A 16,505-nucleotide genomic window follows, 5' to 3' on the forward strand; every position below is an offset into this window, starting at 1 on the left:
ACCGAGCATGCGCACAATTGACTTCCGGCATCTTCCGTTTGTGTTACTATGCAACAAGACGCTCTGATGTGTAGTATTAACTTCCTACCCGAGTGTTACATTGAGAAGTAAATCAGTTTAAAACTTCTCCGCTTTTCCATACTTGGCGTGTGTTTTTAATAGTAGCCGATGCAAATGGTACACTAAAGCTAAAGACTTTTATCTTTTGAGGCTGAGTGTCAGATATGGCCGACGGCTGGTGCACTGACACCGGAGAATCGGTTTACCGTTCCCGGGATGCAGTTAAAAACTTACGAATACGGTAAGTTACGTCGCTTGAGTGTACTTGACATCTATAACAAAAGTATACACAGTATTAAATATATAATAATGTCTTTTGGACATGGCAGTACCCGTGCTATTCCTGAAATTACCCTGTAGTGCCATGTAAATACCATGGTAAATGAATTTCAATTCCATTGTATATATTCGTACCCTGATACTTCGATAAATATTGTATATATCGAAGTACCATGGTTTTGCCATCTCTACTGCATCATACTACTGCCAAAATCTCTTTACTTTTATTTTAAATGATTACTAAATCGTTTACGTACCACTGTGTTTTTACATGGTACTCCAAGTCACTAAAAACAATACCTTTGTGTTATGCCTAAAAACATGGTATTACCATGGTACTTTTTTTGTTTCTTTTTTTAGAGTGCGCATACAGCGTGTGACCTCGACAGCTGCTCTGTCTCAACACCTCCATCAGCAAATGATTTCTCAGCAGGAAAGAGGAGTTATAGAGCTGGAAACCTTCAGCTCTCAGACACGATCAGCCTCCAGTATGTGAAAGACACAGATATAAACCTGTTAAAAAGAAGTTACAACAATTACCTGGTATATTGTGGTAAATAATATTCACTTTCTTATTCTAATACAGCCACTGATGAGGAGGAACTAGTGGTTGGCTGGCAAGAGAAGTTCTTCAGTCAGGTAGGCGACTAGTGTGATGGCAAAGCTGTGTGCTAATAGACAGTCTGCAGGCTATCTGTTTTCATGGTGTATTTGATGAGTTCTGCTTGTTATTCATATGCAGTATGAAGTGGACCTTTACCAAACAGAGTCAAACTGTCAAACGCCACTGGAGCGTCAGTATCACACAGAAATCACGACAACTGAAAGATCCAAAAGAAGGCAAAACCAGCGCATTTTTACCTACACAGATTTTGATCGCTTTTCCAAATGGGAAGAGGTTGGTTGACTAACCCTAACCCCTAACATAAAAATGAAAAAAGAAAACATACCCAGGTCATATTTCACCACAAAATCAAAATAAAAGAAAAAAAGAGAAATGTTCGTAGCACTTTATTTTACACTTACAGTGTCCCTGTTACACATCTTAAATGTATTTTTGCCCATACAGTGGAAGTCAATGGAAATCAAAACTGTTAAGCAGCTATCAACTGTTACCAACATTCTTCAGAATTCACATGCCCTCAAAATCTTTAATCAATTACCTTCCTTTGCCTCTTGCAACAACATTTCATCTCTTCTCTGATGATGTGTTCACTGGCACAAGTGTGAAACAACCTGTCACTCACATGACATCAATAGCAATAGCAAACCTTAGCAAACCAATTAATTCCTGATGGACAAAATCAAATCCCACCCTACATTTTTTCTTGTTTGAAAAGCTTTTTTTGCTTGGATATACGTAATAAAATCTTCCGTTTCATGCTTGATTTTAAGCAAAATATAAATAAATATTTGCAGTGAAATATGACCCAGACATGATTTTAACAGATTTGGTGAGATTCACCAGTAGATATATAGACTACATATGTTTTTCAGTTTTCTGAAGTTATGATTTTATTGGCAGCAAGCTCAAAGTCTGCTGACCCCAACTCAGTCAAAGCCAACCTTCTTAGCAGAACGCATGGCCAATGTTAGACACAGGAGACAAGAGAGACGTCCTGTGTAAGTGTACCTATAAGCATTTCTGTGAAATTTCTGTGAAAGTCGTATCATATTTTGGAAGTTAAGAAGATTTACCTGTACATAATTTGGATTTTTTTTGTTTTTGTTTTTTTTTTGCATAATTTAGAGAGTCTAATGTTCCCAAGTCACGTTTAATCACATGGGAGCCTTCAGAGGAGTTCATTAAGAACAGCCACATCATCAACACACCAGTGCAGACCATGTACATCATGGGAGATCTTGGGCCTTCAGGGAAGTAAGTGAGACAATGATACTCTTCATTAGCCACTTAAAAGGCTCATATTATACATTTTATTATAATTTATTTAACTTGAGGTCCACTTATAATGTTATTCAAGGTATTTTGCATCCAAAAATGCATTATATAGTTTAATATAACCATTTTCTACCAGCAGACCAATTTTCTACTGTACCTTTAAGACTTCTATGCAAATAATCTTCAGAAAAGTTAAAGACAAACTCCTTTATTTCACTTTTAAGTTCAGAATTAGATTTTTATAATATCACCCATTTAGAGTAATGTGAAATAAACAGACATTAGTGTCCATTTTGCAAGAGAATGAGATCTGATCTATCAGCTGACTGAGCTGACTGTGTCTTATAGGTTGGGCCTGAAAGAGAATGAATATATATTATGCACCATAAAAGCAGACGGTAATGGAGTAATCACACTAAAACCAGACTTTAACAACAACAGAGGAGCCTACAGGCAAGACCCACCAATTTCTATTAATTTCTCTTAAGAATAATGTGGGGATGAGTTCATTGTGATTACAAAAAGTGTATTTGACTTTCACTCCAGGCTGGAAACAGAGGGGGAGAAGAGAGAGGTGTGGAGGCTGTATCTGGAGAATGCCTCATCAGACATTCATGCGGAGGAGAAAGAGAGAGAGCAGCGCATGTACAGAGATGTATGGCCAATTGCCCTTGCTTAGGATTAGTGGTTTACCATACTGTATAGACCAGAGGGATCCAATCCTGCTCCTGGAGAGCCACTGACCTGCAGAGTTTAGCTCCAACCCCTATTAAACACACCTGAAGCAGCTAATCAAGGTCTTACTAAGGCCCTGTCCCAAATGGCACACTTCTATGCACTTTCGGTCTTGTGGACTTACAGTGGCTGCCGCGTGCGCGTGTCCGTTAAGTCCACGAGACCGTAGGGTGTCCCATTTGTCAATTTTAGCACCCCCTTTGCGGCCGATATGCACCATCGATGCGCACTTTTGCTGAGCCCGCACTGGTGCGAGCTCCACGGCAGACTTCTTCCCGACAGTCAAAGCGACGTTACGTCATGAAAGTGCGGACTCGTAGGAAGGCCGTGAGGGTGCCATTTGGGACAGGGCCTAAGCATACTAGAAACAGAGATGGTCTTATTATTAGGAGATACGATGGTCTGTGGCTCTACCATTGGAGAAAACATAACAGCTAACTTGGATCACATGTGCCTTGATAACCAATCACATTACAGCCTTAACATCATTGAATTTCACTCAAGAGTTCAGAGTTGTGCGACAGTCAATCACTGTTTGTGGATACCATAGAAATGAATGAGAAGTGCCCTAAACTAGTGATGGGAGAAATTAAGCTTTTCAAAGCTTTGAATCAAATGAACCAATTGCTTCGCAAAATGATTCACTGTTTTGAAGCATTCGAAACGCCACACGCTGGTGACCCCTGCTGGTCAGATCAGTGGAAATGCAACAAAAACTCAGGCCAAACATGTATAAAAACACCTTTTACAAACACATCACAAATGTTTTATTGAAAGTAAGATCTATCAAATACAATTAACTAATCATCTAATAAGATTAAATATCAAGTGTCTGTGTAATATGTGTTATTTTATCAATTTTCAGGGTTTTCTTGTTTTGTTTGTTCCATGGATTGCTCAGCTAAACAGGCCAATAAGAGACTATTAACTACTATTATTCCTTTTAATTAAACTAATGTCTAATTAAAACAAATGTATAAAACTGATCAGAGATCAGGTAAACCCATAGACACTTGTTTAATGGTTCGCCGCTGGGAGGCGATCTCAGTGAATCCGCAAGATTCATGGGTTCACAGAGAACCATTGACATTTCGAAACGATTCGAAACAGTTATGACGTAACGAAGTAACGTTTACTAAAATCACGTGACTTTGGCAGTTTGGTATATGCTCCAAACCACTGATTCGTAATGGTTTTGAAGCCTAATGAAGCAATGTTTCGAAATCGCCCATCACTACCTTAAACTGAATCCTACCGCACAATTGTCCATGACTTCTCTTATAAACCAGCATTTTTTTCGGTGTAAACTTTAAAAATAGATCAATCCAAAACTAATGTTTAAGAGCAAACATGTTGAAGATTAGCCGATGGGCTGTCGATTCATTAAATGATAAGCTATTTCCTCACAACAGCGGTTTATTCAGCGTAGTGAAGCCTCTCCTTCATTGACATCCATTAAAAAAAACGGCCTCTGGTCTCCTTCCCTGTGTACCACAGCGTTAGCAGGCGTTACACTTTTATTTTCTTTTTGTTTTTGCTAACCTTGCAGGCTTGTCTTCAAGTGGCCTTGCAGAGCAAATTTCCATGCAGGTGTGTTGAGGCAAGTTGGAGCTAAACTCTGCAGGACAGTGGCCCTCCAGGACTGAGTTTGGACACCCCTAGTCTAGACTTTTAGCCTCCTGCTCCAAACCCTAGAGAGCTGCCTCACTGTATGCTACCTACATAGGCAGTTAACTTCTAAGGCAGAATCCTAATGGAAATGGAATCTCAGTGACTGATTTGAAATACTTCTCCTTAGCAGTGACTAGTAACGGTCATGCACTCACACTACACAAATAGTCATAGTTGATTCACAAAATGTGTCACAAATTGAATTTAACCTTTTTTATTGGCACTTTGCAGCACTGAATATAATTTTTTTGTAAAATGTTTATATTTCAGTTACATTAAAATAAACTTTGTTCACCATCTGGGCATTTGGTTTTGGGATTGCCATATCTGCAAGGGATAAATATGGTATTTTGACATTGGATTTTGGCTAAAACAAGATGTAATATGAAAATGAAATTATAAAAAATACATTTATTAAAATATTTTTCATTAATTGAAACAAAGCTAAATAAAATCAAATATAATTATTAGATTAAAAAAATAGAAATGTTGCAACTGTGGAAACTAACTGAAATTATAATGCATATAAGAAAATTACCAAAACTTAAACTAAAATTAAAATAACTGAAAATAAAACCTAATTCAAAATATAAATAAATACTACAACAGTATATAAACAATACTAAAATAACACAGTTTGGAGCTTGACTTTTAGCATCACCCTTCACTTTGGGATGTATCTAGACAGTTTGGAACAGAGTCTCAATGTGACATTCTTGGTAACTAGAAAACTCTGTTCATTGAAGCATCTTAAACTGCACTTACTGTACATACAGCATCCCTGGAGCAATATGGAATTCATTGGCTGGCCCAAGACTCATTGGTAGATTGCTAACCATTGTCTGGTGGATTCATCATTCACACACATTCCTTTTTTTTTCTTTTCTTTTTTCTTTTAGCTGTACACACGTCACAAAGATTACCTCAACAGCCTGGTTGGCCAAGACTTTGAGATGGTAAGAATCACAATTCTTATGTTTAAAAAACACAGGTTAAAACGTTAAAAAACACTGTTTAAAAAAGTAAATCTTTCATTCTGATTCTCCAAAAACTTCATTTAGCCACCTCCAGGGATACTTCGCCTGATTGCAAATGGAGAGATTGGTGAGTATAACAGTTATTATAAATTAAAAATTAGCCCAGATTTGCTGAAGGGAAAGCAGTATAACATCTATACATTATATGCACATTATGCATGCTTAAATTGTACAGTGTCTGGAATATATTTTTAAATTTTAGCACAAATTGGGTCTCAAAAGTTACTGTTTGGATCATAATATGGCAGTTTTTCTTTTTAGTTTCTGCTCAGGGCTATGAGTATGACAATCTTTATGTCCACTTCTTCCTGGATTTACCAAACAGTAAGTCAATCTACTCTCATGCACACACAATGACAAACATTATTTAAACAGTTAAGCCACACTTATAAATGTATACATGACATTGCTTTTGATGACAAAATCTAACCAAGTGGCATTTATAGTTTTTAAAGAAAGCACACTTTTCAAGCAAAGCGTTTTGCAAAAATGTTTGATAAGTTTTAAATGATAAAACAATAGTTATACTGTTAAAAAAAAAAAATACAGATTCTGATGGTTAAACTAATGAAATGACATTCAGACATTTTAAAGGGATAGTTTACCCCAAAATGAAAATTGTCATCATTTACTCAACCTCAAGATGTTCCAAACCTGTATGAATTTCTTGGTCCCACTTTATATTAAGTGGCCTTAACTACTATGTACTTACATTTAAATTAATCATTTGATAAAAGAAGGTATTTTGAAGAATGTCGGTAACCAGTTGATGGGTCCCATTGACTTCCATAGTATTTTTTTCCATACTGTGGAAGTCAATGGGGCCCTGGGCCTGTTCAGTTACCCATATTCTTCAAAATAATCTTCTTTTGTGTTCAGTAGAAGAACAAAAAAATCATACAGGTTTGGAACAACTTGAGGGTGACTAAATGATGACAGAATTTTCATTTTTGGGTGAACTATCCCTTTAAGTTACTGTATTACTGTTTGTGCATTTTCTGTCAGTAAATCATGGTGTTGAGTTTGTTCTATGTTCTTCAGGTTGGTCCAGTGTTCCCTTTCAGTGTCTGTCTGGTGTGACTCAGACATGTCGCACGCGCAGTGTGGGAAAGGTAAGCTGCCATTTTAGACCCCATCAACCGGCTCTGTGTTCATGAAACTGTGTTAAGCATGTTCTCTGTTTTATAGGAGGATGTTGCATTCTTCTCCTATCCATTCAGCTTTGAGACCTTCTTCCATAAAGAAGATGAGTCTGATGGTGAGATCTTTGATTGACTCAGAATATCTGTAACTAAAGAATGGAAAAAAAACTTTACATAGACAACCACCTGATATGAAATTGAAGTACCACTGTCAATACATTTTCAGTGAATAAACACAGGTGCTGATGTTCTGTGCAGGGTCATTATCCCAGTGGCCTGTGCTGTATTTCAAAGTTCTCTCACTGGATTTTTGGCAGCGCTACAGAACTGAGGGCTATGGATTCCTGGTCATTCCCTCAACGCCAGGTAGGAGTCGGACAGTCTTTTGTTTGGAAGTATTGCGTGTAATATAATGATGTTCAATTCATCAATGAATCATTCTTTTGATTCTGTTCATTTTAATGATGCATAACCGGACTCACAAAGCAATTATTTTGTTTGGGAGTAAAATTATTTGATAAAAATCATAAGCAGGGTCAAAATGAAAGTGACAACATCAAATTGGAACACATCAATTTATATTAAAGCTGCAGTCCATAACTTTTTTTGGTTAACAATTATCCAAAATAAATTTTTGAGCAAGTACATAACCAGCCAGTGTTCAAAACCATCTCCTTAACTTAGCCTGATTCACAACAGTAAGCTTGTAATAATGTTTCCTAATCCAGATGGTACTGGTGGGTTTCCGCGGGAAATTTGAGCATGCAGCCGTTCGTCTTTGCATCATTACGTCACGTCTGTTTACATCAGGTGTGGGGAACATTGATCTTGGAGGACCATTGTCCTGCAGAGTTTAGCTTCAACCCTGAAAAAAACACTCACCTGCCTGTAACTTTAGTAATCCTGAATACCTTGATTAGCTTCAGGTGTGTTTAATTAGGGTTGGAGCTAAACTCTGCAGAACAATGGTCCTCCAAGATCAATGTTCCCCACCCCTGGTTTACATGAAGAAGGAGTCCCAGCTAGTACGCTATATGGCATGTGGAAGATGCTATAGGCGGCGGATCATTTATAGCCTTTTCTCACAGCAGCTGCAATAATTAAACTTATCATTTTGATGGTGGATTGTAATCCAGAAAGGTCCAAATGACAATCATCAGTGACAACTGGAGATTCACCTGTTGTCAAAAGCAAAAGACTTTGGACTGCAGTGTGCCTACAGAAATTGAAATCTACAGGTAACGCTAATACACACTAAATACACATAGTCACGCAATGCTGATGTTGTTAACATGTACAATTTGAGAACAAAATATAACCATAATAATAATTTGCATGGTCTGATATGATATGAGGTAAATGATTGTTAGATTTAATCACCATTGGCAGCGTGATTTATTGTTTTTTTTTTTTTTCTTATGCAGTTGGTCAGAACAAAAGTGTCAGACATGTTACTTGTTCAGATGACATTTTCCGGTGAAAATTCTTATTTTGGTCATATTTCCAAGACGTAGAATCTGTGATTCTGAAGAACAGTATCCACACTGGTGCGGTGACTGACAGCAAACAAACATTAGATTCATCCGTGCTGAGGAGCCGGGCCGATGCAGAACCCATGTAAAGATGATAATTCCAAAAATAACTGCAATTGCAGGTTTCAAGCACAGATGGCGATAAAGAGGCAAAACTTATGGACTGCAGCTTTAAATGTCATTTCCTCAACACTATATAGGACAAACATTTCTTTTGAGAATGAAGTACTGTATTGTGTGCTATAATAATGCCCCAATTTGTAACCAGCATTTACGAATCATTTAACATTTGGGAGTATAATTAGGATATGGGTGACCTATTGTCGAACTGGGAAACTTACAAACGTTCCAAAAATTTAGGGTCAGTAAAATGAGGGACATTTAAGTAAGGTAATGCATTAACTAATGTTAACATATGAGACCTTATTGTAAAGTGTTACCAGCAAACAAATACACATGCAGTAAGGGATGCATGTGTTAGAAAGTAGTTCATCTCTGATGATTGTGCCCATGTAGTTTATTTACAGTGATTAAAAAAAAAAAACACTTTATTAAATACATTGCTCAAAAAAATTAAAGGAACACTTTTTAATCAGAAAATAGCATCAAGTCAGTTAAACTCCTGGGATATTGATCTGGTCAGTTAAGTAGCAGAGGGGGTTGTTAATCAGTTTCAGCTGCTTTGGTGTTAATGAAATTAACAACAGGTGCACTAAATGAGCAACAATGAGGTGACCCCCAAAACAGGAATGGTTTTACAGGTGGAGGCCACTGACATTTTTTTCCCTACTCATCTTTTCTGACTGTTTTTCACTAGTTTTGCATTTGGCTAGGGTCAGTGTCACTACTGGTAGCATGAAGCGATACCTGGACACTACAGAGGTTGCACAGGCAGTCCAACTCCTCCAGGATGGCACATCAATACGTGCCTTTGCCAGAAGGTTTGCTGTGTCTCCCAGCACAGTCTCAAGAGCATGGAGGAGATTCCAGGAGACAGGCAGTTACTCTAGGAGAGCTGGACAGGGCTGTAGAAGGTCCTTAACCCATCAGCAGGACCGGTATCTGCTCCTTTGTGCAAGGAGGAACAGGATGAGCACTGCCAGAGCCCTACAAAATGACCTCCAGCAGGCCACTGGTGTGAATGTCTCTGACCAAACAATCAGAAACAGACTTCATGAGGGTGGCCTGAGGGCCTGACATCCTCTAGCGGGCCCTGTGCTCATTGCCCAGCACCGTGGAGCTCAGTTGTCATTTGCCATTGAACAGCAGAATTGGCAGGTCTGCCACTGGCGCCCTGTGCTTTTCACAGATGAGAGCAGGTTCACCCTGAGCATGTGACAGACGTGAAAGGGTCTGGAGAAGCCGTGGAGAACGTTATGCTGCCTGTAACATCGTTCAGCATGACTGGTTTGGTGGTGGGTCAGTGATGGTCTGGGGAGGAATATCCATGGAGGGACGCACAGACTTCTACATGCTAGACAATGGCACCCTGGCTGCCATTAGGTATCGGGATGAAATCCTTGGACCCATTGTCAGACCCTACCCTGGTGCAGTGGGTCCTGGGTTCCTCCTGGTGCACGACAATGCCCAGCCTCATGTGGCGAGAGTATGCAGGCAGTTCCTGGAGGATGAAGGAATTGATACCATTGAATGGCCCCAATGCTCGCCTGACATAAATCCAATAGAACACCTCTGGGACATTATGTTTCGGTCCATCCGACGCTGCAAGGTTGCACCTCAGACTGTCTAGGAGCTCAGGGATGCCCTGGTCCAGATCTGGGAGGAAATACCCCAGGACACCATCCATCGTCTCATTGGTTGTCAGGCATGCATACAAGCATGTCGGGGCCATACAAACTACGGAGTACCATTTTGAGTTGCTGCAATGACATTTCAGCAAAATGGACTAGCCTGCTGTATCATTTTTTCACTTTGATTTTCGGGGTGTCTTTGAATTCAGTCCTCTGTAGGTTGATAATTTTCATTTCCATCAAACGATGTGGCATCCTTTTGTTCCTAACACATTACCCAGTCCATATCAGTATAGATATCCAGCATGATATTTTCCCCATTAAGATCTGATGTGTTTTCAAAGTGTTCCCTTAATTTTTTTTGAGCAGTGTATATTATTTTTGTGTGATATTGACAGCTGTTTAGGTAATTATTTTATGGCACCAAAATCTTTTTTTTTACTTTACTGTATTGAAAGGCTTATATAAATGTGTATATATTACATGAAACAAACATTTTTATTACATTTTTGTTCCTGAAATCCACCCTTCTGCTGGGATCAGGATAATCCTTATTTATGAATCAAAGGTATCCCAATCTCACTAAAAAGTTTTGAATGACACAAACTGACGATTTGATCCAGATCAAAACCAAGATTGGAATTTTGTTTCAGAATCCTTTTTCTCTTTTGAACAACCCATTTTCAAGATTTGATCCAATCCAAAATCCAATCAGATTACTTTTGAACAATTGGGCCCTGGATATCATATATGTAATGAATTGTAGTACAAGTACATTTTATAAAGTATATTTGTATAAGCTTGTTTAATAGTGGCTTTGTTATGCTCTCAGGTTGTCACAAAATGACTTGCCGCACATGGAGACCCATCCAGCTCGGCACGGTGGCTGAACTGAGACGCTTCTTCATTGGCGGAGCGCCTGAACTTGAGGACATCAGTTATGTCAGAGTACCTGGCACTTTCAAGGTGATTCATTATACATTTTGTGCTGTGAAGTTTTGTATAAGCATGTCCATTAATTCAGTTCACTTCTATTTTTAGGGAGAGCGAATGAGTCGCTTTGGCTTTCGCACTCAAACCACTGGAAGTGTGACCTTTACTCTTAATTGTATCCAGCATGCCAGGTTTGCCAACACAATCAGTGAATAATGCATTGTGTGACTGCAGCAGTAGGCTACTATTTTGTCCCTTTGAGATTGTAAGAGCTTGTTGTACTTTATTCAGGGCTTTTATTGATGCCAGCACCCTGAAGAAAAGGAGACAGACTGTTCTGGATCAGTTGGGAGGCCACAGTCAGCAGGGCTCTGTCTATAATGTTCTGGGTAAGGCAAGTCTAAATAATTTCAGTTAGGACTTTTATTGCTATTAATTAGTGTTGTTTGCTGAGGTAATTTCAAGGTAAGTAAATGTTCATATTTAGGATTTTAACAAACCCCTAATTGTTCCACTTATTTCATCCCACCCTTTATGCTACGGGGATTAGTGATAACTCAAATTATGCATTTTGCTGAGGATTCAGTCATTTTGTCTGATTTCTAAGAAAAGTAATGGTTCACCTTACACTGTGTCTACCCCAGACATGACACGACAAAAGCAAATAGAACCCATTATAAAGAGTGATGCTGTCTACACTGGATGCAATGCAAATTCCCGATGGTATACTGATACCCCATTCTATTTCTGACATACTTCAAGTGCTTGCGCTACTTCTGATGTGAAGGACAAACGGATTTGCAGTGGTCACATCCAGTGTGGACAGCTTCTAGCTGTTGCACCGTGTAGACACACTGGTTCTCAACAAGGGGGCTAGGACCCACTTGGGTGCCTTAGCACACTTCCAAAGGGGGCTGCAAGATGCCTTAAATATATTATTACATTATTATATTAAATGACTTAAAATATGAAAAATAAGCATTAAAACAAAATGAAACGGCTAAAAATCTAAATGTTATATGACATATTTCTCATTTCTCAAAGTGTGATTTTTAGACCATGAAAAAGTTAAATGAATAAAATATTTTTTAAAAATCGAAATAAAAAAGTAATAGGAATTTATATAACGAGTATACATTTTTCTATTTATGTCAAGCTATAAAATATCAATAGCGTAGAGATGTATAAAACATTGTTCACACAGAAATCACTTTCAAACTAAACCGCTTTCTGTTGGTCAGCGTGATGGATTTACGTGACCATCTGGAAAATGAATGAAATTGTGCAAAATCCTATTGGAATGACTGGATTTTGCCAGCAAAATTTTGCTGTGCATCAGTAGTAAGTTTATTTGCTGTGCATCTGTGCATAAGTTTGACTTTCTCTAACTGAGACATGGCAGAAACCAGATTACTTTTTTCATCTAAACCAGTCTGTTCCCCCAGGACATGGTTATGTTTGTAAATCCCGTGTTACGGGATGGGGAGGGGGCTAGCGATACTTTATAAAGAGAAATTTAAAGTATCTCAGTTAACTTTGCCTGCATATTCTTCTTTTGAATCAGTTGCCTTAAAAATTAATTGGACGATTTCTACCATCCTCACAACTATTTACCGCACATTGATGTGCCTTGCTAAATCTGATTTCTCTACTGTTGATGAACTAGTTTCATATTACAATGATGGACTGAATATGATTTCAGATGATTTTGCACCTGTGCAACTGTTTCATTTGTACATTCAGCTCCTTGGTTTACACCTGAACTGCATGAACTTAAAACTAAAGGGCGTAGGTTAGAGCGGTTGTACGTCAGGTCTGGCCTCACTTTTCATAAAGAAATGCTGAACATATTCAAAACTACAAAAATGCACTGTCCAAAGCTAAATCTGATTATTACTCCAACATAATTGGAGTCAGCAATGGGAACTCCAGGTCTCTTTTCTCGGTGGTAAACAATATTCTGCGACCTCCTGATTCTTTGCCATCTGATATGTATTCCACTGATTATGTGTTCACTTTATGACTTTTTTGAGTCTAAGGATAAAAATGTACATCAGCAATTACTTAGTGGTATTTTCCACCATGACTCCTGTCAGTCTATCTCTCATGCATCTCCCCACTCTGTTTTCTCTACCTTTACACTACCATCTACTTCAGAGATAGTGGGTCTGATAAATAAATCTAAATCTTCGACTTGTCAGTTAGACCCCCTACCAACTCCTTTAGTGAAAGCTTGTTTACCAGCCCTGTCACCATTGATTACTAAAATTGTTCACGCTTCACTTGTTTCTGGTTCTGTATCTCCATCTCTTAAATCTGCTATTACTAATCCCATACTTAAGAAACCAGGGGCTGATCCATTTAATTTTGATAATTTTCGTCCAATTTCAAATTTACTGTTTATCTCTAAGGTAGTGGAAAAGTGTATTGCAATTCAAATTCACGAACATCTTTCTAATAATAATTTGTATGAACAATTTCAATCTGGTTTTCGTCCCCTTTGATACTGTCTCACATAAGATATTTCTCGACAGGTTAGCTACTATTGGGATTACTGGCACTCTTCTGTCTTGGTTTAGGTCGTATCTTTCTGGACGCACTCAGCATATTTAATTAAAAAGTTTTAGATCAAGAACATCTGCAGTCACCACTGGTGTTCCCCAGGGTTCTGTTTTGGGCCCGCTTCTTTTCATTATTTATATGCTCCCTCTTGGTTATATTTTGAGGAAACATGGTATTCATTTTCATTGTTTTGCGGATGACACCCAACTTCACCTGTTTGCCAAACCCACTGGTTCTTTTCCTCCACCATCTTTGTCCAGCTGTTTAGCTGAAATTAATGATTGGCTTTCAGCTAACTTCCTGAAGCTAAATGGCAACAAAACGGAGGCCTTACTTGTTGGCACTAGATCTGTTTTATCAAAATCCACTATCCTTTGAAAATCAAATTAATAACATCACGCAGACTGCATACTTCCACTTGCGTAATATTAACCGTCTCCGTCCCTTTCTCTCAACCAATAATACAGCAGTTCTTATTCACGCACTATTCACTTCACGTATAGACTACTGTAATGCTCCTCTCACTGGTGTTCCCTCTAAATTGCTACATAAGCTCCAGTTGGTTCAGAATTCTGCAGCTCGTGTTCTTTCTAGAACACCTTCTACTGAACACATTTCTCCAGTTCTTCAGCATTTGCACTGGCTTCCAGTAAAGTATCGAGTTGAATTCAAGATCTTGCTACTTACTTACAAGGCACTTCATAATCTTGCACCCCAATACCTTACTCCACTTCTTCATGTTTATACTCCTTCACGTGCTCTCAGATCTTGATCTTCAATTTCTCTTGTGGTACCTCGGATTCGACTAACTACCATGGGTGGCAGATCTTTTAGCTATGCTGCCCCCCGCCTATGGAACTCCCTTCCCCTTGATGTTCGCAATAGCGATTGCCTGCAGACCTTTAAAACGCGTCTTAAGACATATCTTTTTATACAGGCTTTTTTATAATATGTTTCATTGAGTCTTTACTGCACTTGTCTTGTGTAGTGACCTGTATTTTTATTTATTTTTTTATTTTTTTATCTTTGCTTGCTTGTGTGGTGACCTTGGGTGTTATGAAAGGTGCCATTAAATAAAATGCATTATTATTATTATTAAATGAGACCACACCTTTAGACGTACATTAAGGCAGAAACCAAAACATGCAATAGCTATACACCAGAATATCATAGTGACTTGGTGGGCTCTTTTGATTTGGCCAGTAAGCAACCATCCAGCAATGCCCTGCTAACCACACAAGATACGCTAGATACACCCTGGCAACCACCCACAACACCCATGCATTGTAGTGCAGACTTCAAAAAATTAAAAAATCTAGTTTCTATTGACTGTAGTACAGAATGCCAATATATCAGATTATACTGGACATATTTCTTTTCTGATTTGGTGTGTTTGTGATTTCAGAAGCGTTTCAGAGGGCCCATAAGCGCATGCAGGAGGCAAGAGAGACTTTACCCAGAGATCTCATCACCACCTCTGCACAGTTAAACTCAGAGTCTTCTGCATAGAAACATTACACGTTGAATGTATATAATAATGATGTTCATAGTATTTGTGTTTTATATTTGAATAGTACATTTTTTTTTTTATTGTTTGAATTTTTCAGTTGTGTCTTATGTAATAAGAATGTATTAAGAAAGTAAATCCTCACTATTTTTGAGAAGAATTTGTTTAATAAAGACATGGTTATTGTACATATTAAAACAGATTGCTTAGTTTACTTATCAAGAATGAGGATATTTCCAAGAAATTCATATTATGTATTCATAATATTTCACAAACTGAATGGTGTGCTTGTGCTATCATTTCACACAAAGTTTTTTGTTTAAATTAACATTTAACAATAGATGTAGGGGAGAAATGTATTTGGACATTTTCAGTTTTGTCAGACATGAGTCATGTTCAAAGTTAATGTGATAAACTTGAGGGGAAATGACATACATCCACTTATGGCTTTGAAAGAGTTGGTTTAGCTGCACAAAAGGCTCAGTTCTGAGAGAAGATCAAGCATAATTTATTTAATTGCAGATGTCACTTAGTTTAATATATTATCTAAGGCAGCCAGTGGGGCCACTGTACATGCACATGAGTGAACAGCAGAGGGCACCATCTAATCTATAAACATAAGCCACACATCATAAAACATGGTAGGTAGGTCATTGATTCATGGGAATTATGATACAGTTACTTAGCTCTCTGCAGATTTGTTCTGTACAATTTGTGCTGCCAAATTACATGACAAAATTATTAACGTAATCCATTACATTATACATTTAAGGTAATATAATCTGATACTTTTAGATTACTTTTGACCAAACTCATTTATCACATACATTGATTTGAATAGGATCTTGTACTATAATGATATAAAAATACAAAGAGAAAGAAAATATATGCCATTCTTTGTTATCAACAACATGAAGTGCATTAAATATTATATTATGTGAGGGTTTCCCAGACGGGTTTGTGATGGAACTGCAGGGCGTTCATGAGTTTAATGTAAAGCTATTAAGTAATTACATTATAAAAATGAAAAATTAAAATAAATTATTTTAAACAAAGATGAGATATTTTATTTGTTTACCTGCATGAAAATCTCTGTGGTTACTTCAAGTAGGCTGTAAATAAGAAATGACATAAATTTGTACATTTTAGTGTTTGAAAGACAAAAGCCTTCCAGAGACAGTAATACATTGTTAAATTACTTACTGAGTCTTAATTCAATCCCTTTTTTGTAAGGAGTTGATTAGATATGCAATGTTGCAATGTTGAGAAAACATTAAAGTTAAAAAGTTAAATGATTTCTGTGAATTCAGTGATCAAATGCTGTGTGGGTCTCAGTTTTCAGTGATAGGCACATGACTAGTGCCTGTGTGCAATTCCACAAACCTGGAAAACCTTC

At 37.8% G+C, this 16,505-nt stretch overlaps 1 protein-coding gene across 2 annotated transcripts; it reads left to right on the forward strand.

The window, feature by feature from the left end:
• Positions 1-46: 46 nt before the first annotated feature.
• On the forward strand, positions 47-16,164 carry mks1 (MKS transition zone complex subunit 1). 2 transcript variants are annotated; one of them, XM_051892907.1, is made up of 18 exons: positions 51-301; positions 700-827; positions 926-978; positions 1,082-1,237; positions 1,865-1,962; positions 2,090-2,218; positions 2,588-2,692; positions 2,786-2,894; positions 5,545-5,601; positions 5,707-5,749; positions 5,944-6,006; positions 6,724-6,794; positions 6,871-6,940; positions 7,083-7,190; positions 10,940-11,073; positions 11,149-11,231; positions 11,332-11,429; positions 15,008-16,164. In XM_051892907.1, exons 1-18 carry the CDS (start codon positions 225-227, stop codon positions 15,109-15,111), a joined length of 1,686 nt encoding a protein of 561 aa, XP_051748867.1. In that variant the 5' UTR covers positions 51-224; the 3' UTR covers positions 15,112-16,164. The 2 variants fall into 2 exon arrangements, with proteins under 2 accessions (XP_051748868.1, XP_051748867.1); XM_051892908.1 differs by lacking the exons at positions 10,940-11,073; positions 11,149-11,231; positions 11,332-11,429; positions 15,008-16,164 and adding an exon at positions 7,961-7,989 and having other exon boundaries at positions 47-301.
• The last annotated feature ends 341 nt before the right edge of the window (positions 16,165-16,505 follow it).

The sequence above is a fragment of the Ctenopharyngodon idella genome, chromosome 5 (genome assembly GCF_019924925.1).
Source record: "Ctenopharyngodon idella isolate HZGC_01 chromosome 5, HZGC01, whole genome shotgun sequence".
Lineage (NCBI taxonomy): Eukaryota > Metazoa > Chordata > Actinopteri > Cypriniformes > Xenocyprididae > Ctenopharyngodon > Ctenopharyngodon idella.

What these genes read in the sequence shown, in the direction of transcription:
- mks1 (XM_051892907.1), top strand. Translation starts at nt 225, where the DNA reads ATGGCCGACGGCTGGTGCACTGACACCGGAGAATCGGTTTACCGTTCC. An exon ending in GCTTTTCCAAATGGGAAGAG is followed by an intron (nt 1,238 to 1,864) that starts GTTGGTTGACTA and finishes TTTTATTGGCAG; the next exon opens with CAAGCTCAAAGTCTGCTGAC. An exon ending in AATTGTATCCAGCATGCCAG is followed by an intron (nt 11,232 to 11,331) that starts GTTTGCCAACAC and finishes TACTTTATTCAG; the next exon opens with GGCTTTTATTGATGCCAGCA.